Consider the following 25983-nt stretch of genomic DNA (forward strand, 5'->3'; position numbering starts at 1 on the left):
TGCTGATTAAAATGCAGACTTGCAGTCAGCCTGTCACATAACTAGCATAATGCATGACCGTCTCGTTTTAAAAAGATAACTTTATATAGATCATTCATTGTTGACAAACAATACCAAACCAGATACACACACTCGCAACAACCAATGGAAAGGTAGATAACAATGTCCAATCAGTGTGTAATGAGAATCAATAAACCAATAGGGATGCCGCTTGCTTGGAGCATATGGGCAGCGTGATGTTAAGGGCAGGACAAGGTGTGTGATAGGTGTGTGTGTGACTGGCAGCCCTTCCCTCCGTGGTGATGGCAGCGCAGCAGCAGCGCCCCCGGGCAGGCAGCCGCCGCAGCAGCAGCAAGAGGAGGGGGACACAACAAAGGCGGCAGCAGCAGCACTAGTACAGTAACAATAGCAGCAGCGCCCAGTGAGTTACTTTCCGGCATCCAGCAGGGAGGGTGCACAGACATACACAAAGATACCCTATACCCACATAAAGACTGCTGCACTGCTGCCCCGTCTCTATGTATAGATGGTAAATGTCAGTGTGTCTAGATGGAGCAGTGTCTGCATCATTCTTTCCTCTTTTAGTTCTAGATGGACCTGTACTATGTGGCAGCTGACCTGTACAGATGAGTGTCACTCAGCTACTACAGTATGTTAGTATACTAAGGATGACTACAGGGCTAAAGCAGGTATGATAATAATGCATGGTAACCCTACACCAAGCTGTCTGTATAAGTAATCAAGGAGCATGAAAGGTGACTGTCACTTACGTACCATGTCTGTTATCCTATATATGTGTGTGTGTGGCAGCAGCCAGTGAGTGTACGCACTGTTATATCTAGAATACTTTACGTCTGCTTTTGTTTTGTCTACTTTGTATGATGATGGCTATAATCACTACTAGTTTGTGGGAAAAATAGGTCCAGGAACTCCAGGTTTGGGGGTGCAATCAATTAAATAATAATAAAAATATATAGATTTGGCTATAATGCATTTATCCACCACCAATACATGTTGATTTGTACAGTAATATTAATAACAAACATATAAAGCTACTTATAACATTGACGAATATATGCAGAAGTGCTGGAAGCTGATCCGAGATGGAGAAACCGTACCTTAGATAGAAAGGGCTCTCTACGTGGTCACACGCCTATCCGATTTCCTTTCACTATGTGTCCTATTTAGTCCGCATCCGCTCGGTCTGAAATGGCTGAATTGAGGTCATCTTAATTCTATCTAAGTATACATTTGATTTACATCTGTGTATTAGAATTAAACTTACAGTACATATTGGATCGCTAAAAAGATCAGAAAGAACATATTTGTAGTGGAAATGTGTGCACTGGGAAGATAAGACCAATAAAGGATTTATCTACCCACACAGTAATGTTTTAAACCTCCTCTTCCAACTAACTGAACTGAGATCTCATGCCAGGGAGCCCAGCAATTGGATGGGCCTACACGCACAGCGAGTGTGCAGAATGATGCTAGATTGCTCAGCACACACACATACTGCGCTGTGTGCTGGGTGAGCTGTCGGCACCAGCAGGGCCGGCGCCACCACTAGGCAAATCTAGGCATTTGCCTAGGGCGCCGGCCACTGGAGGGCGGCATTTCGCCCCCCGTGCCGCGGGGGTACCTGTCCTGCGGCTGTGTATATAAAGCTTGCGGCGGCAGCGGGGGGGTCCCTGCAGTCAAGAAATAACGAGCGCTATCCGCCTGGCTACGCGGAAGCGCTTCTGTTGTGGAAACACTGACCGCACGCTGATTGGCTGAGATTCAGCCAATCAGCGTGCGCCGTGCGGCCAGTGTTTTCACAACAGAAGCGCTTCCGCGTAGCCAGGCGGATAGCGCTCGTTATTTCTTGACTGCAGGGACCCCCCCCGCTGCCGCCGCCACCGCAAGCTTTATATACACAGCCGCAGGACAGGTACACACCACCCCCCCCCCCCCCCCCCGGCACCGGGGCGCCCCCACCCCGACTCGCCTGGGGCGGCCCTGGGTGCCAGTGTTCTCCGATGAGAGAACACTGGTGATATGGTCCCTGCTCATTCTTACTCCACACACATCGATATCGCTATGGCCCCTACAGACAGAGCGATGTAGGGTCATTTTCTATGCAATCTAGCTAAAAATCGCTATGTGTGTAGGCCCCATTAGGATATACATATCCATTAAAATGTAAGTTCTCACGAACAGGGCCTTCTCCCCTCATGTGCTTTTTCTTCTATTAATTAAACCACCTTTTGATGGCACCAAATCCTGTGGTTTTCTGCCACCCTGATTCTTATTTCCGTGTCCTCTGTTGATGCAGCTATGTGTATGTACCCTGTACTTGTTCTCTATTGTTTTTAACTCGAAGTTACTGTTTTGTTTATTCAATTATGTACTCTGTAACTTTGCGCTGCGGATCCCTTGTGGCACCATATAAATAAAGGATGACCACAATAATAATAATATAGGGTTTTGGCAATAGGATGGAGCGATAAAGCAAACTATGCCATGTCAGAAAGTGTCATATTGCATATGACTTCTTAATCCTGTCAAAATACTGTAGAGAGCTGTTTAGCCGGGTGAGGGTCATATGGTTGACCATAAATTGGTGGTCGACACCACTAGGCCGACAGGTCATTAGGTCGACATGGGGTTTCACACTGTTTTTTTACCCGAATGTCGACATGGACACAGGAGAACGTGCACTGCGTCCCCTCACATGGTACTTTGCTTCCACTGTAATCTGCAGTATACAGTAGCTCATTAGCCATCGTGTAAATGGGTCATGGGGAATTCAGTTGTTGTATGCGTGCCTGTTAAGGCAATTCATTTGTTGCTCTGACTGGGCACTAGTGCCACAGGTACCTGCGTTTTTCCACCTTACGTAATCTCTACAGGGAAAGAAAGAGAGCGAGGGTGTCTGAGAAAGGGGAGAGAGGGAATTAGGGAGGTGTGAGTATTAAGCCCTGTACACAAGGTGGAATTCATTTTCTATTTGGTCCGGATTTGATTACAGCGCAGTGTACACATTGAACTTTGACTATATAGTACAGATCTGTACTTCATAGTTTTACCTGCACAGTTTATTTTTCTATTTGATTTCAATTGAATGTAGCTGAAAAATGTTTGATTCCGATTTGATTTTTGACTATATAGTCAGAATCGCACCGCCTGTATGGGGCATCGGTACAGTGTCAAGGTAGGAGGGAGAAAGAAAGAGATGGGAGCAAGAGAGAGAATGTCAGTGGGAGAGGGTGTGTCATTATGAGAGGCAGTGGGGGGAAATTTGTTAAGATGTGAATTCTACTTCACAGATGTTGCTATGGGCAACCAATCAGAATGTACTTCGGTACTTATATGTTAGTTGGGCACCCAATATAGTTAGTACGCTCATACCCCCCACTATCCATGTTGGCATGGAGTTGATTTTATATAGTGTGGCTAGCCACCGAGCCCGAAGCGTGGCGAGCAGACGCGGAAAACTAAGCAAATAGCTTAGTGGGCGCCCAACTAACATATAAGTACCTGTACTTCTTATTTATTTAGCACCTTCTAGAAATTAGTAGACAGGATCTTATTGGTTGCCCATAGCAATATCACATGTGAAGTAGAATTCACATCTTAGTAAATTTCCCCCCAGTGTCAGGAAGAAAACAGAGAGTGAAATAGACAGTCAGGGAGAGATGGAGGGGAACACAGTACATCCTCCATCCCAGAAAGTAAAACTATTGCCGGCGAGCGACACCGAAGTGCATATTTAAAATAAAATAAAAAGGTCAAAGGGTGCAGGGGATAGCCTGCTAGGCTTCCGGGCCCTCCAAGCTATGGGGCCCCATTGCAGTTGCATCCCCTGCACCCTCCATTGTTACACTATTGTTGTAGGGTAAAAATCTATTTAACAATAGTTCTAGTTCAGAACCATCTCTGGGAGGCAGATAATGTATTACTCATGTGAGTCTCGCCACAAATATTTGCTTTTTAGAGGAAAGTTTTGTGTTTTTGTTTTTTTTAACTGGAGCTTCGTTACAGCAATGTGTTTTATGCATTCGGGGGCTAATACAGACAATTGTTTACATAATGTATTTTGCGCTGTGCTTGGTCACTCAGTGAATAGTCATATGGGTAATTGCAAGGTTGGTTGTAAGCTCATTCAGACCTACAGAAATATGAATGTACTCCTGTTAGGAGGCTACTAGTCCAAGCTCTGTTTTCTAATATTTTCTAATATCACATGCACCAACAAAGATTATGCATACAGATGTAGCGGCCCTCATTCAGGCAGGGGCTGGCGATCGTTTTGCCAGCCGCCAGCTCCAGCCATGGGGTGCACACAAGACGCCCGCGCCCCATGGCAACGGAGCTCCCCCAGGTCCCTGCCGCCTCATTCTGATGCTTCCCCGCCCCCCCCCCCCCTCGCCCAGCTGCCAAGAGACTGGGACGCACGTGTGTCCCAGTTTAATGGAGTCGCTGTCCGCCGGTGCTCGCCAGAGGGGGTGTTCTGGCGGGCGCCGGGCATGGACAAGGGACGCTCCATCTGTATCTAATTCTGGGTACACACACATACAAATTTCTGTCCAATCTTTCTGGTGGGAACAAAATCTAGTGATTTATAGGATTACTACTACATACAGCTGAGATGGAAGCAAGGAAGATGTCTGCATTCAGGTTGTCATTGGTAGACATGCATGAATACCGGAAGAGATGCAGGTATAAATGCTGAGCTGAGTAAGGGCCTGAACGCAGGAAGTGAGCATGGCAGGGATGGCCAGGACATTAGATGGTAGGTAGGTAATGCGGCCTCAATATTAGGTTCTGCAGGAGCGTACACTATGATGAACAGGTGGGTATCAGTGCCTGTTTGAAGCTTCGAAGGTCAGGGAGAGTCCAATAAAGTGAGGGAGCTCATTCCAGTGAAGTGGGAAATCGCAGGCAAAATCTTATGACAATCATACTTTTTCTTGCAAATGCTGAAAAATTGATAAAATAAACTAGTTTTGATAAATTTGTAAAATCATTCATATATATTCTTACTTTTTACTTAAATGTATTTCTTTCTTTGTTAAACCCAAAAACATTTTTGTGTTCTCTCTTTTTTTATAAAGTTTTGTGTATTATTATTATTTAAATAAATGAATGTTTGTTTTTCCCCATACAGAATGCTGAAGTGTATAACTGGGCATGAATGCATACCATGGCACCAGCAGCAGCTCTGGATCAGGATATTCCATTGTTTTCCATTTCTATATTCTGGGCCAAGTCCTTAATTGGCTTGCTCTCATTCGTGTGCTTTGCAAATAGCTATAATGGCAACTTTGTATTTGATGACTCTGAAGCGATCATTAATAATAAGGTATGTGCTAATATTTGTTATATTGTATGAAACATATTGTCTTTGATTTTGCACGTGGGTAAAATATATACCTTTATGCCAGTGGTTCCCAAACTTTTTTGAATCACAGCACCCTAGAGCATCAAAATATTTTCAAGGCACCCCTAGGCCAAATGCTTATCGAGAAATTCAGAAAAAAAATATTAAATTAAGTGCATTGTGTTTATGTCAGTTATCTGGTGAGGGAGAGGATATGCTTCTGTTTGTGCACATATATTATTATTGGCAGCCACAAGCACTGGTTTTGCCTGGTACATTGACCATAAATAATATGAATTGTTCTTGGTCCACCAACCCAAGGCACCCCTGCAAGTGTCCTGAGGCACCCCAGGGTTCCTAGGCACACAGTTTGGGAACCACTGCCTTATGCTAAAAGTATACCTTTATAAATATGACATTTGTACTGATGGGCATTAGCAGTATGTGCGGGAACTCTCTAAAGTGCTGGTTCAGGAATTGCGGATGGATTTGCTACGGGATAGCGATATTTTGACAATTCAATTGCAAATTTACACAGGGCGGGTTTTCTTTCTGTCTGGCTGGCGGTTGCCTACTACCAGTAATCTGTAACTAGGGTGGCCAATCACAGGATCCTAGGATTTGGGCCCAAAATGGCCAGGATTTCATTCCCTGGATTGGAGCTCCCATTTTTGGGATTAGACCGTGCACACGCAATCTAATGCCGGGCAGTGTCTGTGCACTCGCTGAGACGCTATGCGGCTCTGCACCGCGTGATCACAGGTCACGCTACGCAGGCCGCATATCCGCTCAGACGTTCTGCCCCCAGACACACTGCCCGTATTGCTGACCCAGCTCTCAGCTGTTTCGCCCATATTACTGTCCAGGCCTGGCTCACCGCTGCCCGCCCGCCCGCCTGGCTAAGCACCGCACCCACCTGTCATCCTTTTTTTTTTTTTTATTAGGAAAGGCAATTCAGGGATTCTGGATTTTTCCATCCTGAATTCCGGGATTGAAAAATTGCTTCAGGATTGGTTTCCCTGTCTGTACCTCAGCAATCAGGTCCTAGTTTTTCCATGTTGGTTTGCACCATCCTCATATAGTGTAAACTCCTTTTACCCTATAGAAACATGGGTGCATATGTAATACAGTCTCGGTTAGGTTGTGATACAGGATGCCAAGCGATCTTATGTTTATTTAAAGCAGTGATCATTTACGAGAAATGTCTGTTTTGTACAGGAGGAAAGCCTACAGCTATGACCAGTGAGTGTCCATGGTAACCCCTGTTCACTGCCAAATGCACCTACATTGAGCACGGGAGTGTCATAACTGGACTGTGAAACAATGGAAAAATTGTACTGGTCTGATGAATCGCATTATCTTTTCCATCATGAGAATGGACAGGTGCATTTTATTTAATGAAAAGGTGCACTATGGGAAGAAGGCAAACAAAGGGACATAGGACCTTATTCTGGTCCACATGCAATGCTGCGAATTGCGTGTGGATTAAACCGTGCTCGCATAGCCGCTCGCCCCCCACTCTTTGGTGTCTCAGCTTTGCGTGTTCCCTGTACGGTGATGTCAGCTGCCCTCCCCTGGCAGCCGCGTCACTGCCTTAGTTCCATGGGAACTCCCAGTATTTCATGGGAACACCCATGAAATGCTGGGCGTTCCCATGGGTGCGTCCCCATGCCCACAATGGTAGGTGTGAATGGGATGGAAAACTAGCAGTTTGCTGTGCCCGTTTGCAACCAGCACATGCGCAGAAGGGAAACATCACTCCCCCATGCGAGCACTCGGGGATCGAACAAACCAAACTAAGGCCCACAGTGTGATGCTCTGGGCAAAGTTTTTCTTGGGTCCTGGCATTCATGTGGCTGTTCCAGTATTCCCTGATGGCAGTGGCGTCTTTGACAAAGTTCAAGGTGTTCACTTGTCCACCATACTGATCAAACATAGGCGAGATGTGCTGGTAATCCATGTACGAGGATTGAGATGATTGCTCACATCTTGGTGTCAGGTTCCTCACGGAGCATTCAGAGGTCTTGTGGAGTCCATATCTTGTTGGGTTTTGTTGGCACGATTTTTGCTGGGTTTTGCCTACACAATATTATGCAGTTTTAATGTTATGACTGATCAGTGTACTATATATATACATGCTAGATAATGCATTTTTTGTTTTATTTATAGGACCTGCGAGAAGAGACCTCAGTTGGTGATCTTTGGATGCATGATTTCTGGGGTACTAAACTCAGTAGCAATGCTAGCCATAAATCCTACAGACCTCTCACAGTCCTAACATTCAGGTAAGATAAGTATTTTTTTTATTTTTTATTTGGCTCTGACAGGGAATGAACATTGTATTGCTTATTTAGGTTTAATCTGTAAAAATGTCAAACTATGGCTATGCTGAATGTATGTGTTCCAGTTGATTTTAAGGTCCAAGATTTATGCCCGTTTTGCTATTTATAGTAGCCATGTACTCTATATCTCACGAGTTTCTGGTTTAAAACCGCTGATGTTGGCACAAGGGAACTCTGCACTCTTTTGTAAATCGTCCCTCATGAATTGAGGTGGGCCAGCCTCAGACTCCCTTTATAATGGCCCTCCTTTAATTTGCCTGTCTCGGAACCCCCTTCCTAAAGTCTTAATTACCTTCACCAATCACTAAGGGGTCCAGTAATTCCACAGGCTCAACACTCCAGTCACCACTCCTCTCTCTGCCTAGCAAAGTCACTGCTTCTCAATAGCTTCACTGCTGAGATTACAGTAGCTCCAGTCTCCTCCTAGAGGCTTTCTTCAATTGCATTCCCAGTTTTGTTATATGCTGATGCATGCCTGGCATGCAAAGTGGCTGTATTCAACTGCTTACTGCAGGGTACAATCTCCAGATAATAGAATATCATTATGGGTTAATATAATGACATTTGTGCTCTATTTAAAAAAACAATTATATATATATATATATTTATATTGTGTTTGTATTCTGTAGTTGTGCACAATTTTGTTTTGTGTTTATTTATTTTTTTGTTGCTGTTTTAATTATTATTATTTTTTTTTTTTTACCCTCTTATATTACAGGATCAGTTATAGCCTTGCTGGTGGTTTGCACCCAATTGGATTTCATGTAGTCAACATAATCATTCATTGTGTAGTGTCAGTCCTGATGTTTGATGTCTTTTTATTACTTTTTGGTAATGGAACATGCGACAAAGGAAAAAAACGAATACATGCTCCCAAGGCGGCATTGTTAAGTGCCTTGTTGTTTGCAGTGCATCCAGTACATACAGAATGTGTAAGTATATTTTCTGTTTCTTTTGGCATTTTGGATCTTCCTTTTTACTTTTTTTTGCTTTCTCTTATTAAGTTGCTTCATTACCATGTCAGTGTTGTGTCTTCTTATTGCGAACAATGGGCATTTGGTTGTATTACTAGTCACTGATCATGTAGTATGTAAATCGGGTAATCTGAACAGGATGAAAAAGAGAAATGTCATAATCTAGTCTATAGCACAATATGATCCTTACGGCAGCAGGCCCAGTATCTAATTGAGTATACAAAAAAAGTGGTTGAGTTTGCTCAGCCCCATCCTCCTGTCCAAGCAGTCCTATTCTTTTGGTATTTACCAACATCGCCACAATAATGGATTGTTCACAGCTCTTGTTTCTTGTACTGCAATATCTCAAACGAACAGTGAGTCCTAGTTGTCTTCAAACGAACAGTGAGTCCTAGTTGTCTTTAAACACTGTTATTACAAAACCATGGAAAACTTTAATGTAACATGTGATTATTGTTATTACTTTTACATGTTAACAAACATGCCCTATATCTGAAGGTGTAGAAAGGTTTTAGTTTTTTTACTCCCCAAAATCGGTGGCCAAACATAGGCCCTTATTCTGGTTGGTGCGGATATGTCCGCGTGCGTTCGTTCCGCCGATGTTTTGTGTTTGCGCATGTGCAGAGGCATATCTGCGCATGTGCGAAAAGGACATACGTCCAAATTCCGCATGAATTGTTTACACTACGAACAGGGGGAGTAGAGGGGCGTGAAGGGCTGTTTGGCCTCATTAACATATGCATACGCCCCGCGTTTCATGGGCGTTCCCATGAAAACACTGGGCGTACCTATGGAAATGCGGCCGTGACGCACATGTAGGGGGCGGACATATGACATTGCCGGATGTCAGCTGCCCGCCCAGATCCCTGCTTTTGCACGGAGAAATGCCCGAGTGGTCTGAGCTCGCGGGAGCTGCCTGACCACTCGGTCCTGCATTCGATGGTCTGCGACCATCTAATGATGGGGGAGGTTCCCAGAGATGGAGGAGGTGTATACATGAGAAATCCACTCGTGCTCCGTGCGGTCAGCGGCTTACCGCATTCGGACGGAGTGAGCGATCCGTACGGAAGGCGGGGTTTAGGACACACGGTCCTGGCCGCATATTCGGCTCCGGCTGCACAGACCAGAATAAGGGCCATAGTCTAATTATTTGTTGGCTATTCTACTTCATATATCTACTTCAATATCTTTCTTTTATTGGCCTTTGTAATATATGGACATGGTTCTGATGCCTCTCTGTCCATTTTGATTGAAGAGCTGCGCCAAGGAGAGCCCAAGTATAGTAGTATTTAATTCATAGCATGGGGATTTTCAAAACTTTTTTTACAAGTAGAGAGTCAATTATAATTGTGTTCCAAAAAAATACATGCAGAGCAAACAAGAACTCCATGACATCATATGTCGTGATATTATGGTTGCCATAGTCCAAACAATCTGTAAATCAGTGATGGCAGCTACAAAATAGTGAGGTTGTCGGCATTGACTAAACTCATACTTTAGGTTGAGTGGTCTTGTGAAGGGGTTGTGGATAACCGACCCATCTTGACTTGGACCTCAGTTGTCTGCCCTATGCCCCAAGGAAATGCCACATGATCTGAAGGTGGGAGCCTACTGCTTGGAAGATTGTAATCCATTTAGCTCTGACTGGCATGATTGCTCAAGATACGTCCGATGCCCAATGTTCAAAAGCAGAGCCTGTAGCTTGCACTGTAATTTCGAGACTGTTAAGTACACTGACATTACGGTACACTTTCAGAATCAATTTTGTATCGGTACAATGGAAGTTTCTTTTTTTATTTCTAGGTTGCAGGAGTTGTTGGCAGGGCTGATTTGCTTTGTGCATTTTTTGTTGTTTTATCATTTCTTGGATACAGCAAAGCACTACCAGGAAGTAAGTTATCCTTTATGTATTTCTAAATTTCAAGGGAGGTGGGGGGTATGGACCTCACTCGACTACTCTCCATGGGGGTGATGCTAAAATGAGATGTCAAAAGCTTGTGCTGCATAATAAGGTCAGGCTGGGTGCACTGTCTACAGGATAAGTGTAACTGGATGGGTTCAAGGCACTGGCTACAGAATTAATGTCATTTGGGTGGGGGAGTGGGGCTGAGGTTACAGGATGAATGTGTATGATATTGTCATTTTAAATGTATAATTTGCTGGTTTGTCACCATTATTGCCATTACATTCAGTGATATGCGAAAATGATGGTTTCTGCGGAACCTTCGTATAAAAAACCATTACTAAGGATTCTATATGACAACGCTGGGTAACGTTAATGACCAACCCTAGTGACATCACTGCTTAAAATAATATTATATACATTTGATGGCTATATGGCAATATTCTGAAGGATGACCTGATATTACATGATTGGATGTATGGATAACTGGATAATATCTGAATTGTTCCCAAAAAAATTTGGCCAATATATAACGTTTTGGAAATGAAATGCTGTTGTTTTGATCTATAGCCATTATATTCGGGGCCTGGGTGGTTGTTATCATAAGCCATTCTCTCTTCACTATACTGCAGCAATAATTATATCTTAGGTGTTTTCTCCGGATTTTCACATATGAACTTGTAAGTTTACAGTATGTATTAACAGATTCTTACACAGTGCAGCAAGTTCCGTTGTGCTTTGCATTCGGAAATAGGGATAAAAAAAATGGGGTAATTACAGACAGTCACAATGGTGGGAAGGCCCTGTTAGCATGATTACAACATTGTTATGTTTGTCTGTTTTTTCTTGATTATGGTCTTGTGATTCCTTGGACATCTGAGCTCAATACGATCTATCATTTGTGCTTACTGATGGGTTGTGTGTGTGTGTGTGTGTGTGTGTGTATATATCTCCGTTCAGACTTGATCGCACGGCTGCAAATTTGTGTGCGGCCCATAGTACGCATGCACAGACTGTCATGTGGTGAAATCCTGCTACTTTTTCTGTTTGCTGGCTGTTCGCAAGGTTATAGTAGGCGTCTGTGGGTGGAATCTGTGCGTTTACTAGGAGTGCTAAGAAAAATGCAGGCATGCCAGAGAAAATGCTGGGAGTGTCAGGAAAATTGCTAGGCGTGCCTGAGCATTTTAGTGGAGGATCTGTGACTCCAGCTTCAGGCCGGATATGCCATTTTCCATCACACCACCAAGTCGCTTGCTGTGCCTGCGATGACTTGTGCCCATTTTAAAAATCATTAGATGCTGAGCCTGTTTAAAATGGGGGTGCTTGTTTAGTTTCACGGCGGCAGCACGAGACGCTCTAGCTTGAATATTGGCAGCTTGCCAGACTGCCTTAAGCTACGCTAGTAGCGTAGTGACTGTTTGAATTCTGGCAGCTTGCCAGCTGCCTAGCCGCCTTTCATTATTAGGCTACTTGTTTAGTTTCAGCTCGGCATCGCGTGCTGCCTTACGCTGACTTCTACGTGGCAGGCCAGCGCTGCTACCCCTAACCTCCTTTCAAGTGAGCGCCTCTCACACAGCGCTTGTGCCCGCATGATATCCTCTCCTGTGGAGAGGGGATCATGATGGCGCCGGCACTCCCGACCGCCGCAATGCCGGCACTTGGTCCCTCTATGGGTGTCCATGAGAATAAATAGTGTGCCGAGCATAGCAAGGCTCCGGGCCCATTGCGTGGCAAGCGCAGCCCCCTCACCAAGCCCCTTATTCCTGGTTCTTTCCAGAACCGACCCTTTAATCTATCTGGGCAGAATTCTGGGACAACTGGCACCAGGTTACTTGAGGGACCCTTTCACACCAAGCCGTGACCTGGGTTAACCTGGCATTAACCAGGGTTGACTCGGCTGTGTGAAAGTGGTATTCGTTACCAGGCATGAGGCTTCAGTTGCTTTTTAATGTCTGTTTGTGATCCTGACTTAGTTGTTCAATATGTAGATTGACGTTCTGAAACTTGAAATCACACAGCGCTAAAGTTTTAGCATAAGGCTTATGTGCTGACATTTTACATCTCAAGCCTTTTACAGTAACACTTTATACTTCATCAGCTGCCCTTGAGGTTTATTACACACGTTTTAAGTGCACAGTAGCTAACTTTTTAATGCAAAAAGTGTATCCTCCTGACCTTCTTTGAAATGTAATAGAGCAATCCATGCTGTTAGAGGAGAACAGAAAGATTCATGACCAATCTGATAAAAGCACTAATATATCCTTAAATATATGCTGCTAAATTCTGTAGCGGAAGCCTGATGTGACAATCTGTCTGTTTACTGATGAACAACATCGTTCCTGCAAAACGTTCTGTGCAGCTCATTTTGTTATTCCCATGGTGGCAAAATGTAGAATTTTGGCAAGTTATGTATATTAAAATAAACTTTTACAGACTAGATTTTCTCTTTGATTAATGCCATTTTTTTATAGTGACAAGGTAAGACCCTTCTTCCTCAAGCCCCCACACACTATGCTGAAGTAAATATCCCAGCATTCCCCCTCTGCAGTTTTGCTATTTAGCCATGCTAAAACAGTTGCAGGGCATGATGGGCTGTGTAGTTCCAACAGCTGGAGTGCCGAAGGTTCCCATCTCTGCACCATACGATAAAGTTAGACTATCTGCACATTAATGATCTCGTTAATGTTATTATCGTGGAAATATCGATCAGTGTGTATGAGCGATAATAATGTGCGCTCCCGTGGCTCATTATCGACACCCTTTCAAGGGGGATCCATGCTGGCGTCTGACAGGAGCCTGCAGTGGTGTCCTTGCTGCGCGGCGCTGTGTATAAAGCTGGCGGCGGGGTCCCTGCAGTGAATAAGAAATAACTAGCGCTATTCGCCGAGCTATGCGGCAGCGCAGGAAACTGCTGGTGGGTTTGAAAACACTGGCCGCACGCTGATTGGCTGAATCCTCAGCCAATCAGCGTGCGGCCAGTGTTTTCAAAACAGAAGCGCTTCCCGCGACGGCGCAACAGGTACCCCCGCCCCCCGGCACCGGGGTGCCCCCACCCCGACTCGGCTAGGGCGCTCCGGTGCCTTGTGCCGACCCTGGGTAAAGCAAGCTCTTTATCTTTGACATTTGAAATTGTTCAGTGTGTATGCACTATATTGTGTATTCTGTAGCTTCGGGGGTTCAAGGGAAATTGTTAACTGCCTTTATTGCATAGAGGGCCTGATTCAGACCTGATCACTGCTGTGCAAAATTGCAGAGTTCTGCGATCAGAAAGCCCTCACCCCAACAGAGTAAAACCCTGCACTTGCAAGTCTGAGAGTGGCTTGAAAATCGATTGCTGTTATGAAAATCGATTGGCAACAATCAAATGATTTATCCCGTCTGTGCAAGTGTGTGTAACTATGGGCCTTATTCTATATCACTCTTTCTGAGAAAATCCTTCTTAGATGGACAAAACCATGTGCACTGCAGGGGGGCAGATGTTACTTGTGCAGAGATAATTAGATTTGGGTGGGGTTTTACTTAAAAGTGAGATCTATATTGCAGTGTAAAAATAAAGCAGTCAGTATTTAACCTGCACAGAAACAAAATAACTCACCCAAATCTAATTCTCTCTGCACATTTTACATCTGCCCCCCCCCCCCTGCAGTACACATGGTTTTGTCCATCTAAGAAGGATTTTGTCAGAAAGAGGAAACTAGAATAAGGCCCCATGACCCTTCCACATCTCTGCCCAATCCCAGAAAACTGTCGGTTAACACCCACAAAAGGTGGCTTCCTGTCAATCAAACTGGGGCTGGATTGGCAATGAAGATCACAGATTTTTGTCATTGTTTATTGTTATGGTGGTATCACCCTGCCGCATGCGCGGTATCACCCTGCTGCATGCGCAGTCTTTCGATAATTGTTCAGCTTGCGCAGTTGGACCCGTGGAACCTCAGTGTGTACGAGGCTTTAGAAATGACATTTTATTGGGACCATAGACTGGGATGTTGCAATTGTATACCTTCCAAATGTAATTGTAATTGATTTAATCTGCACTTATTATATACTGATATGTTGGCTGAGACTCATGCGCTCTGTGAGATTCTAAATTGTGGGCTTGTTGTCAATTAGCTCAACATTTGTAAATATATAATTTGTCCAGTGCTCACCAGAGGCTATGGGTCTGATTCTGAGGTAAATATTTACAAATAAGTAATTGTGCAACTGGACAAACCATGTTTTAATTTTTTTTGCATGAATGGAAAATACTGTCTGCAATCAAATGAGCCCTACAAATACTGGGGAGATTTTTAATAGCAATTTTGTATTTCAGTTTGGACACGCCCCTGTCTCATCTAAATCTCTCTGCACATTTGAAATCTGCCCCAACTGCAGTGCAGCATGGTTTTGCCCAGGTGCACAGTTACTTGCTATTTTGCTTTACTCCCACATAATCCCATTGCATGTCATTTATATTTTGTGTCCCTAAGTAGATGAGCGTTTGCGCTATTTCTCATCTGTTTCAGGACATATACAAGATAAGGCATATGGTCATTTGGTCTACAGCATGATGGTCGACAGGCATTGGGTTGACACCATTAGGTCGACATAGATATAGGTCGACATGGCTTTAGGTCAACATGGGGTTTTTCACTGTGCCGACAGGCGGTATTTCATACCCTACCATCCACTAGGGCGTGGTGTGAGAATAAAATAGTGTGCCGAGCGCAGCGAGGGGATGCAGTGCACTTCAAACTATGTCCATGCCCACTGTGTCAACATTGGGGTCAAAACAGTGAAAAACCCCATGTCGACCTAATGACCTGTTGACCTTGACCCATGTTGACCTTATCTCCATGTCGACCTAATGCTTGTCGAACAACATGCTGTAGACCAAACGATCCCAACCCCAAGATAATCTCAAAGCCCTGTTGAGCATCACACGAATTATATTTATTATCTCTACCTCAGACTCCTAGTCACTACAGATATACAAATTGAAACCCCTTATTTTAGAACATGGAATCTCCACCTTATGGTCGGTCCTCTTTAATGTCTTTTTTCGGTACTTATGTAATATCTGGGCTCCCGTTTTTCTTATGAGACCGCATCCCCTCACGGGGCTCGCTGCGCTCGCCACGCTTCGGGCACAGTGGCTCGCTGCGCTCGCCACACTATATAAAATCAACTCCATGCGTAGTTGGATAGTAGGGGTATGAAAAAATGGGGTGCATTTAACATGGGAGCCCAGATAATACATAAGTACCCTTTTTTCTTTTCAATGTAAATTGCAAAATGAGTAATTTGAAGGTTATGTAGTTGTACTGTAAGACCGGGTACACCTACAGATTTTGGGCAGTATTCAATGAGGATAATTCGCCCTGTTTCACTGCGAATTTGTGCTATTTTCGCGTTGGAAGGTGATTTTTTTGGGGGGGGGGTCAGAAAGCGAATCACCCTATTCAACGTGCACTTCTCGCCGTCTTTCTAAGTGATTTTCGCCGTGTAGCAAATCGCCATCTTTTCATGGAGAAGTGGAAAGTGAACTTTTAAAATAAAGAAGTTGTTGTTGTTGTTGTTTTACATTTGGTATAAAAAAATCAGGAATTTTATTCTGTGAAGGGGCATGCTATTTTTATTCATGTGCTTATTGCACATGAATATATATTTAATTTTAAAAAACATATATTTTTTTTACACATAGCAGCCAGCAGGGGGCCGGGAGCAGAGAGCCGCTCATTACATATTCATATATTCACTGCTCCCGATCATTACATATGCACGATCGGGAGCAGTGCATATTTGGTCCCCTGCTGGCTCTCCCGGGGGGGGCAGCTTGTGCTGTCTGGCTCCTGATGTCACATGACATTGACCCATAACTCCACGCACTTATCCCAGAATTTGTGGCTTAATGTCTGTTAGCCACATTAGGAAAATGCCTTGGATATGCAGCACCCAGGTACTGAGATGTGTTTGCAGTCCAATAACACAAGTCTCCCTTGTTTACCAACAGGTCTTCTTAGATCACAAACACACCGTGACAGAGAGGCAAGCGTAGAGTCTACCCTTTTTTTTAGCAGACACAACCCTACACCATGTAAAAGTACAACTCCATTTCATTATATTAACAGGTTTCCAACTATAACCAAGCTAAAAGTATTATAAAGCAAGTGACAAGCAGGTGCACACATGACAGGTAGGTAATGTGGTTGCCGGCTTTGTTACACTGTTACTATAAACAACCACTGCCTTCACTATACAACCTCAATAACATTTCATAACCAACAGATCAATAACCTATTTCCAACAGCAATAAGTCAGCTTGAAAATGGCCACTATAACACTGTATAGACATACAATTCAATATATAGGAATGTAATGTTACCAATGGAGAAGAGAGGGAACATAAGGGGACCTATTCCCGGTGTCAACTTTTATGAAGGGGTGCACCAACAAAAGGAGTACTTTCTCCTATTTTAATTAAGGCCAGGACCTTGAGTAAAGGGGAACCCACCCCCTATTTCAACTCCAACCCAGACCAAAACTCCAATGGGACCTATTCCTAATAAAAATAACTGAAAAGGGTCCGTCTAGCAGAGCTGGCAATGAAGGTTAATGGAGCAGGGCACTGTACTAAGGGAATAATAGCAGAGTGTTTGGCAGCCGGAGGGATGCACAGCAAAGTTTTGGCAGCCGAGGGGTTACGATGCAGAGTTTGATAGCGAAAGGGTTAACAGACTCTCACCACCTGCTGCGGTGCTTCTGCCACCTCCGACCGACCTCTGCTATCGGTGCCACCCGAAATGGAAAGCACTGTGCCGGGGATGCACTTGGCGTGACCGACAGCCGTCAGGATTCCACCACGCCAGCATGCAGGTCCTTCAACATCCTCCCCGGATGTTCCTGGCTTACGCCCCGCTGTGATGTCCATCAGTGCGGACATACTCTAACTTGGATACTTTAACTCCCTGGGTTTTGCTTTAAAAAAAATTATATGGGGGTATTGTGTGTATGTTCTTCTGTCTATTTCTGTGAGCCCACAAGATAAAGGTTATTATTTTTTTTTTTTTTAAAGGCTTGTAATTGAAAAGCTCATGGCGTAAAAATCAAAGGCTACAAGCACTTTCCCTCACAGGGTAATCAGCACAGCTAATTGAATACGGCCTAGAGTCTATGATGTGATATGACGGCATCCACAATATGTTCGGATTCAGCAGGGAGCTTGTATCAGATTTTAAAAATTAAGCAGTGCTAGTTTCTATTACAATATTGTACATCTCTCTTTATGTGTATTACTGTTTAATTTGTACTAACAGCACACAACCACTATTATTTGATTATGATTTGAAATACAGATCTATCAGGGTTCATGCTTTATTAACCACTTGTAAGGCCTAAGGTTTGAGGCCTATGTCCCTTATTCGGATCTGATCCCAGTACAAATTTGGAAAATGGGCAAAACCATGTGCACTGCAGGTGGGGCAGATGTTACATGTTCAGAGAGAGTTAGATTTGTGAATTATTTTGTTTCTGTGCAGGGTAAACACTGGCTGCATTATTTTTTCACTGCAATTTAGATTTCAGTTTCAACACACCCCACCCAAATGTAACTCTCTGCACATGTTACATCTGCCCCACCTGCAGTGCACATGGTTTTGCCCATTTTCCAAACAAATTTGTACTGCAATCAGATCTGAATAAGGGCCTATGTGCCGGTTTCCTTCTCGCCTTTTGTACCATTCCCCCCCCTCCTTTTTGAGTCATTTATTGATTTGCTCTTATATGCAGCTATTGAATTTACAGCCTTTGTGATCATGATCTATATCACTTACTTCCAAATCATTTCCCTTAATAACTTTGTTTTCCCTGATTCTGAAGTCCATTATTCTCGATGCAGTAACACATGAAAGATTTCTGTAGTCCTACGTAACCAACACCTTCTTCCTGTGCAGAACTAATGCTTGTAACTCCGTGGTGCAAATCTGCTAAATCTTTGCAGCTAAAAACACAGACACCTATTAATTGTTTCAGGAATCGGATTGTTTAAAATGTGCAATAAAAATAATTGATTTTAAAATAAAAATAGAAAAAGTATACATATTTTTGCTAATGTTAATCATGTCGACCTACACTGATGGTTGTTTGTAATGAAGGACAGGTATGACTTTAAAACAGTTACTTTTTCCCCCCAGTTACCAAGGAGGAACATACATCTGCATTCTGGGTACTGTTTAGCGTTTTCCTTGGTGCTATTGCCATGTTGTGCAAAGAGCAAGGCATAACTGTCCTGGTAAGAAACATAATGAATTCTTTAATGCATGGACAAATGATGTAAATCCTGTATTTGTAAGAGAAAAGGGTGTATAAAACTGCCATGTGAAATCATTAGGAGAACCTTCCTGTTAGAGATTCTTAACATCAAAACCATGCTCGCTGTACATGAATTGATATAAGCTGTCTTTGTTTCTTTATTATGCCTCTATCTTGATTGCACCAAAATACTATCTGATTTATTAATCTTTAATTTAAATATTTTAGATCCCCCTCCTCTCCCTCATTCAAGCTAATGGTCCCTGGAAATAATAAAAGATGATTGTCTTTTCTAGGGTTTGAATGCAGTATTTGATGTCTTTGTAATCTGCAAGTTAAACATGCTGGAATGTATCCAGAAGGTACAGCACAGGGACAAACCCCCAGAGGTGAGTGTATTCAGTTTCCCATTTCCTATTCAGAGCAGATTCTGGGCTCCTCAGTTACTGCACAGTGTGATCTCATGTCTGTCGCTCAGTTGCATTCTTGAAAGAAGTCTCTTTATTGAAGGGAAAAAAAATCCTCAGCTGCCCTTTGATATTCTTGGTGCTATGGGAATACATAGCCAAACACTTTTTTGCTATAAAGTGGCAAAATCCCGATCTTTCAAGGTGTGGTGCGGAAGTAACTTGGAATAAGAGTATCATTATTATCATTCAGCGATTCATTATTTTGTGTCTCGGGTATCTTGTAGAATGAACTAGCATATGATAAATCAGATCTTCTTTCTAGTATATGCTGTTATTCCTTACAATAGTATACCCACAGGAAGAGGTTTTTGTTTAGGATTATGTACATTTTTGACAGTACAAACATGTTTTGAAATGATTATTTTTTTCCTTCCCTAATAGAATGTATCTTTTCTAAAGAAGGGATTGTTTCCAAGGATAAGCCTTCTGGCTGCTGGAGGTATATTTATGCTTTATGTACGCTGGCGCATAATGGGTACAGGACCACCAGCATTCACTGAAGTTGACAATCCGGCATCGTTTGCTGATCACCCACTTGTAAGAGTAAGTATTACGTTTCCGGGCTACAGGTTACTGCTGTTGTACTAGATACCCAGCACATAGGCTTATCACCACTACAAAGCAAATGTAAATCCACTTTTGTTGCTACAGACTACTATGGGGGTTATTCAAACCTGATCGCACAGCTGCTAAATTGCAGAGCCCTGCGATCAGGCAGTCGGCACCCAGCCAGAGTGAAACCCCACCCCGTGCAAGCCTGCAAATTGCTTAGCACAGCTTGCAAAAATAGCTGGATCAAGTCCAGTCATCAGACACTCAGCATCAATTGATTTTTTTTCCAGTGTGTGGGCAGTCTCTACATAGCCCAGGACTTACTCGGTGGTTGGGATAGAAGCAGTCAGATCAGGGCCGAAGCTGATGTCACACACCCTGCCTCCGAGCGCCTGCATTTTTCTCTGACACTCCTAGAAAACGAACAGTTACTACCCCCTTCTCGCGGCCACACCCCCTTCTCGCCCTGCGGCAGGCAGGACATTGAATCCCGCCTGCTTGTTTTCGGTCGAGCTGACCGAGAATGGTCGTTTTTTAGGGCACCTTTCCATTTGTGCACATTTCTTATTGTACATTTTGTTTAGGTTACAAATCACAATGATCTAGAAATACAATCTACCCAATTGTTTGTAAAGCTCTAGGGAATAACAGGCACCATATATACGGTAATAATATTGGATACATGTTGCTATTCAGATATATTGTGCTCTCGTAAATCCGTTGCTAGATCCCAGAATTCGTTGTGTACTGTGTAGTCTATAAAGCTATTGGCAGGTAAGCGTTTTCTAGAAGGCCATTAGGGTACATCTCACGCACATGAAATTCAGTATTCCATTATATGAGGATATTAAATCTGCTCAGCCAATGTTGATACAATTTTATAGTGATTCTGATATACAGATGGAGCAGGCTCTATCTTTATAGGGGCTGGCGATTCTATCGCCAGACCCCGCCAGCGGACGGCTCTCGCACGTGCCCCGTGGCTACGGAGCTGGCCCTGCCGTCCCCCCTATCCCTGCCCGTTTCCCTGAAGAGGAGAGGGGCAGGATGCCGCCGTGGCGCCTTCCTGAAACTGGGATGCGCGTGAGACACATATGCGTCCCAGTCAGATGGAGCGCCTCTGCACCGGTGATCGCCAGAGCAGGCATGCTGGCGACCCCCGGCCAAAGAAGAGAGGCGCTCTATCTGGATCTCACTGAATTACATTCCTATGTTGCCATTTATTTGTTTAGAATTTCTGCAATCCACAAGCAGTGAAAATTATTAAAATATATATATATATGTTGTAGTTCTCTATTATATTTTGTTACGTATCCATTTATTAAGTTCATTTTTATTTCTGTAACTAAATCATACAAGTGTTCCCAAACAGAGTCTTTCTGTCTCTTTCTAAATACACCATATATACTGCATATCAATAATGTGTATTTGGGGAAAAAGTTGGTCATTGATAAAACATGTAGCATGCTTTAGGTGCCCACACAAGGTAAGAGTTTAAGTTTTTAAATGTTATGGTCATTTTTGACCAATCGCAAAGTCCGTTGTTATAAAACTTTCAGTGTATGAACATGATCACAAACCAATGCAAGCTCCTACTGGTCATTCATCTAGCTCGCTGATCTCTTCGATAAGCGAAAAGATGAAAGACCTGTCATGCATGATTTGGCACATATCATTCCTTGTGTAGGCATGATGAACGATGTGGCAACCATGTGTTGTATGATTTGCAGTTGTTTAAACAACCCATCTAACATTCTGATCATTTATTTGACAATGGATTTTAAGTGAAATTGGATTATTATTATTTATTATAATTTTTTTTAATGAGGCACCACAAGTCTTTCGCAGCACCGTACAAAGGAACAGTACAGGGAGACAAAACTTATCATTACAGTAAATAAATAACAAAAATAGAGTACAGGTAAAAAGCGCCACAATTCAATACACATTAAAGCTTAAATATAAGTAGTGAGGACTAGATCAACGTACTACTACTAGAGGCTGGTGGCCAATGATGGAGAGGAGTATGTGGACACCGATAGTCGCTGAGTGAGTATGGGACAGCTGAGTGAAATGTGTAGAGAAGAGGTCTTTGACAACAGGAGAGAAGAGGGCCTTGCTCTGAGGAGCTTACAATCTAGTAGGGGGATGCGGTTAATTTCCCGGCGGTCGGAATCCCGGCGTTCAAAATACCGATGCTGGAATCCCGACCGCTGACACCCCGAAACTTTCTCTCTCCATGGGTGCCGGGATTTCGGCGGTTGGGATTCCAGCGTCGGGATTTTGAACACCGGGATTCCGACCGCTGGGATTCCATACCACATCCCTAGTAGGAAGGGGTGACAGACAGATTACATGAGGTGCAAGGGGCAGTGGCTTGATAGCAGGATATAAGCAGGCAGAGATGGTCAAGACAGGGGGTCGGAGGACCAGCCTCAGGACTAGATTATGCAGCGGAAGGGTACGCTTTGATAAATAGGTGAGTTTTCAGTGCCTGTTTGAAGCTTTGCAAGGTCGGGGAGAGTCTAATGGAGTAAGGGAGTGCGTTATACAACCACTTACACTCGGGAAAGCCATTTTAACCTTCCGTTTTATTTTTACATTTTTGCAACTTTTTATTTTAAATCTTTTTTTTTCTTTCAGTAGTAGATTAGTCAAACAGAATATACCATGAACACTGAAATAATGGTAAATATTAAATTTAAAACTACAACAAAATATTTTTGTGTTTTTTTTTTTTTTGTATTTATATGTTGACGCTGTGTAAGATGCACCTGTACTCATCATTTTGTTAACATTTAATATGGGACATTGATTTTTCTTTTCCTCTTAATGACAGGTAATAAACTATAATTACTATTATTCCTTAAATGGATGGCTGCTGCTGTGCCCATGGTGGCTCTGCTTTGATTGGTCAATGGGCTGCATACCTCTTATTAAATCTCTCAGCGATTCTCGGATAATGGCACCAGCAGCACTTTGGTTCTGCTTGTTTGGCTTAATGTACCAGGCTTTATTCTCCAGTAATGGCCAAACGAGAAGGTGAGGGCTTTTTTTGTGAGTTTTCAAATAATGGAAGCATGGCTTTTTTTTCTTTTTTTTTGATCAGTAGGGAGCCAGAAGCTCACGAAACCTTCATTTCTAGATACTGCTAATAAAGAGTAACCTAATTTTATTGCTTTCTGTTATCTGGCTCATTCAGTGCATGGGCAAATGAATAGTGTATGATTTCATGTATATATTTGTTCTTTAAACTTCCCCTTCCTTACTTCTAGATCCGATTTAGACAAGAATTGGTAGTTTGCTGTATACCTATATTTTATATACATTCATTCTCTTCTGTAACATAAAGCAGGTATTTGATGATAACCAATATATCAATTCACAGTTATCTTAATAAGGGGAATATGGCAACAATCCTTATTTTCAAATCATTATATACAGTACTGTAAGCAAAATTTTGCAAGGCAAATTTCACTTTAAAACTAGCTGGATCGTGAGTAGGAAAATACTACCGTACAACAGAGTACAGGGGTAGTAAGCCTGAATACAATGCTTGTGATTGAATCAGTGACAAATACTCTGTGTGCACATGGAAAACACAAAACACTACTGCATCTAAACTGGAGCTGTCATCCCACTTCATTTTTCATCATAAAGTTGCCACATTATACTAGTGTACAGTAAATACACAACCACCTACCGCAACATTGTATCACATTTGGGCTATATATAAACATAGCAATGGCTTTGCTTAAAGCTATAAGCGTGACCTAATTTTCCTGTTCATGATTTACAGTATTAACAAGAGCATACTATGCAAAAAAATAATAATAATTTTGTGTCTGGAACACACCATGTGTCAATGCAGGGTAAATAGTGGCTGCTTCTGCATGTAGCCCACAAATATTAGACCACTTTAAGTTTACACTGCAATTTTAAGTTTCAGTTTGAACACACACCACCCAAACCTAAATCTCTCTGCACATGTTACATCTGCCCCACCTGCAGTAGAACATGGTTTTGCCTAGTTGTGCGCTGCGTTATATATATATATATAATTTATTATTTTTTTGGGGGGGGGGGTTCTAACAGAAATTGTAATATGGCTCCAGAGAAATGTAAACATAAATTTTAAATGGGCCAGATTCCCCCCCCCTTTTTCGTTGTTCGGCAGGTGGGTGATTGAGTCCAGCCTGCCGCATAACAATCAAGTGGGCCTGAGAACGAGCCACGGTCACGACTGTCAAGAAAGCCATTTCTATTATCTGGGTTCTAACTTCTATTTTCGCTTATTACACAGAATTCTCACCATGGGATTAGGGTTTCTCACAATCCCTTATCTTCCGGCAAGTAATTTGTTCTTCCGAGTTGGCTTTGTTATTGCAGAGAGAGTCCTGTACCTACCTAGTGTCGGTTATTGCATGTTACTGACTTATGGCTACAGTAAAATCTGTAGACAATTCAGGAAAAAGGTAAGAATATTATTTTTATGATCTATACCAAAGACAAGTTTGAGAAGCCATAATGAATTGTTCTGATGGACTTTTGTAAGAAGAAAAGTACGCACAAACTCATGATCTGTGCACCTTTATTATAAACCTAACCAGCGGCAACAGACTGTCCCTGGAATCCATCAGTCAATGTCCTCTTTGACCACACAACCAAAATGAGGGACTTGGTGGACTTTTGGCTGTGTTAATAAATGCTTTTATCCACACTGCGCCTATCAAAGTAGCAAAATTTCCACTTTAATTTCCGGAATACACACCCTTAGACACACACACACATGTGATTGGCTTTATTGATCAACTTTTCCCGGTCACTAAATCATTATCTATGGAAGGTCGCACACTCCCTGCTTTTGGCAAACTTAATCCAGCAAGTAAGACTTCAACTAGATGCTAATTGTGTTCTTACACAAATGTCATTTAGGATATAGTCTCTTCCCCCTCAATAGCCTTGGTCTAGTGCAGTGATGGCTAACCTTGACACTCCAGATGTTTTTTAACTACATATGCCAGCATGCCCTGCAACAGTTTTGCTATTTGGCCATGTTACAACTGATGCATGGCATGCTGGGATATGTAGTTCAACAACAGCTGGCGTGTCAAGGTTAGCCATCACTGGTCTAGTGAGACCTCTAATGCCCAGACAGGAGTAAATATGGCTCCACTAGATGTAGGAATCGTCTGCATCTTACCACTTTCACCTTTTTCTTAATCACTTAATTACTATTGTCAGTTCTTTGTGTCGGTTTATCAATGACATGGTTCTACTGCTTGTATAAAGGCTAGGTGAGACCTGACAGGAGTTATGCCTAGGCTAAATGCAATGTCAGTAGAAAATAGGCAACCTGTATCATCCTCACAATCTTCTGAGGCTGCGCAAACCAAGAATAATCATTTAATCACATAAACTAAAACAGATCTTTTAGTGTGCCAACCTCACAAATTAGAACTCCAGTGGGATCATTTCCCTTTATTGCTAATTGGGTGAAATGAAGGTGCTGGATAATTTGTATATCTATTTACTAAAATCCACTACTACCATGTCCAATTCAAGACTGAACTGGATGTAAATACCCACTTCCTGAGCCTAGGCTGGTAGTCCTGACTTAGACTTTGCATCAATGACCTCATACCCACAATAATTAAAGGCCTCATATACGCTCCACAAAAATGAGCAAATTTAATCTAAGGTCTGCATGGCTCCAAACATAAGCAGATTTCCTCAACCAACCCTTAACTGCATTATTGACCCAATTGGACGCTGAAATGAGTCTAAGGGCCCTCTGTGCAGCCCATGTAAATCAACTTTTTGGGTGGCCTTAATTGTGCTATTCATGTTCTCTTTAATGCAGCAGTATTCAGAATCACAATGGTGGTGATCTTTGACAGGTGAGCACTATGAGCCTGATTATAACCTCAATAACAGCAGTGATCAGGTCTCCCCCAGAGACCATCTCATGGTGGGAGTGGGAAAGACAGTAGAAATAGGAACATCCCCAACCATAGCTGATTGATACTGATAAAAGTTGATTTGAAAACTTAAATATCAAACTTTAGCACCCATATGAAGTGTT

General features: G+C 42.8%; 1 protein-coding gene across 3 annotated transcripts in view; it reads left to right on the forward strand.

Moving 5' to 3' along the window:
• Window positions 1-230: 230 nt before the first annotated feature.
• TMTC4 (transmembrane O-mannosyltransferase targeting cadherins 4) overlaps window positions 231-25983 on the forward strand; it is a 47745-nt gene continuing 21992 nt past the window's right edge. For 2 of the 3 annotated variants that reach the window (XM_083168624.1, XM_083168626.1), the window contains exons 1-11: window positions 267-421; window positions 586-689; window positions 5153-5347; window positions 7535-7650; window positions 8426-8639; window positions 10485-10572; window positions 18759-18856; window positions 19173-19265; window positions 19728-19889; window positions 22738-22940; window positions 24202-24373. In XM_083168624.1, the coding sequence (XP_083024750.1) occupies window positions 5180-5347; window positions 7535-7650; window positions 8426-8639; window positions 10485-10572; window positions 18759-18856; window positions 19173-19265; window positions 19728-19889; window positions 22738-22940; window positions 24202-24373 (1314 nt within the window). In that variant the 5' untranslated portion in view covers window positions 267-421; window positions 586-689; window positions 5153-5179. The other variant, XM_083168625.1, reaches the window with a different exon arrangement.

Source organism: Crinia signifera, chromosome 2, assembly GCF_055691185.1.
Source record: "Crinia signifera chromosome 2, ASM5569118v1, whole genome shotgun sequence".
Taxonomy (NCBI): Eukaryota; Metazoa; Chordata; class Amphibia; order Anura; family Myobatrachidae; genus Crinia; species Crinia signifera.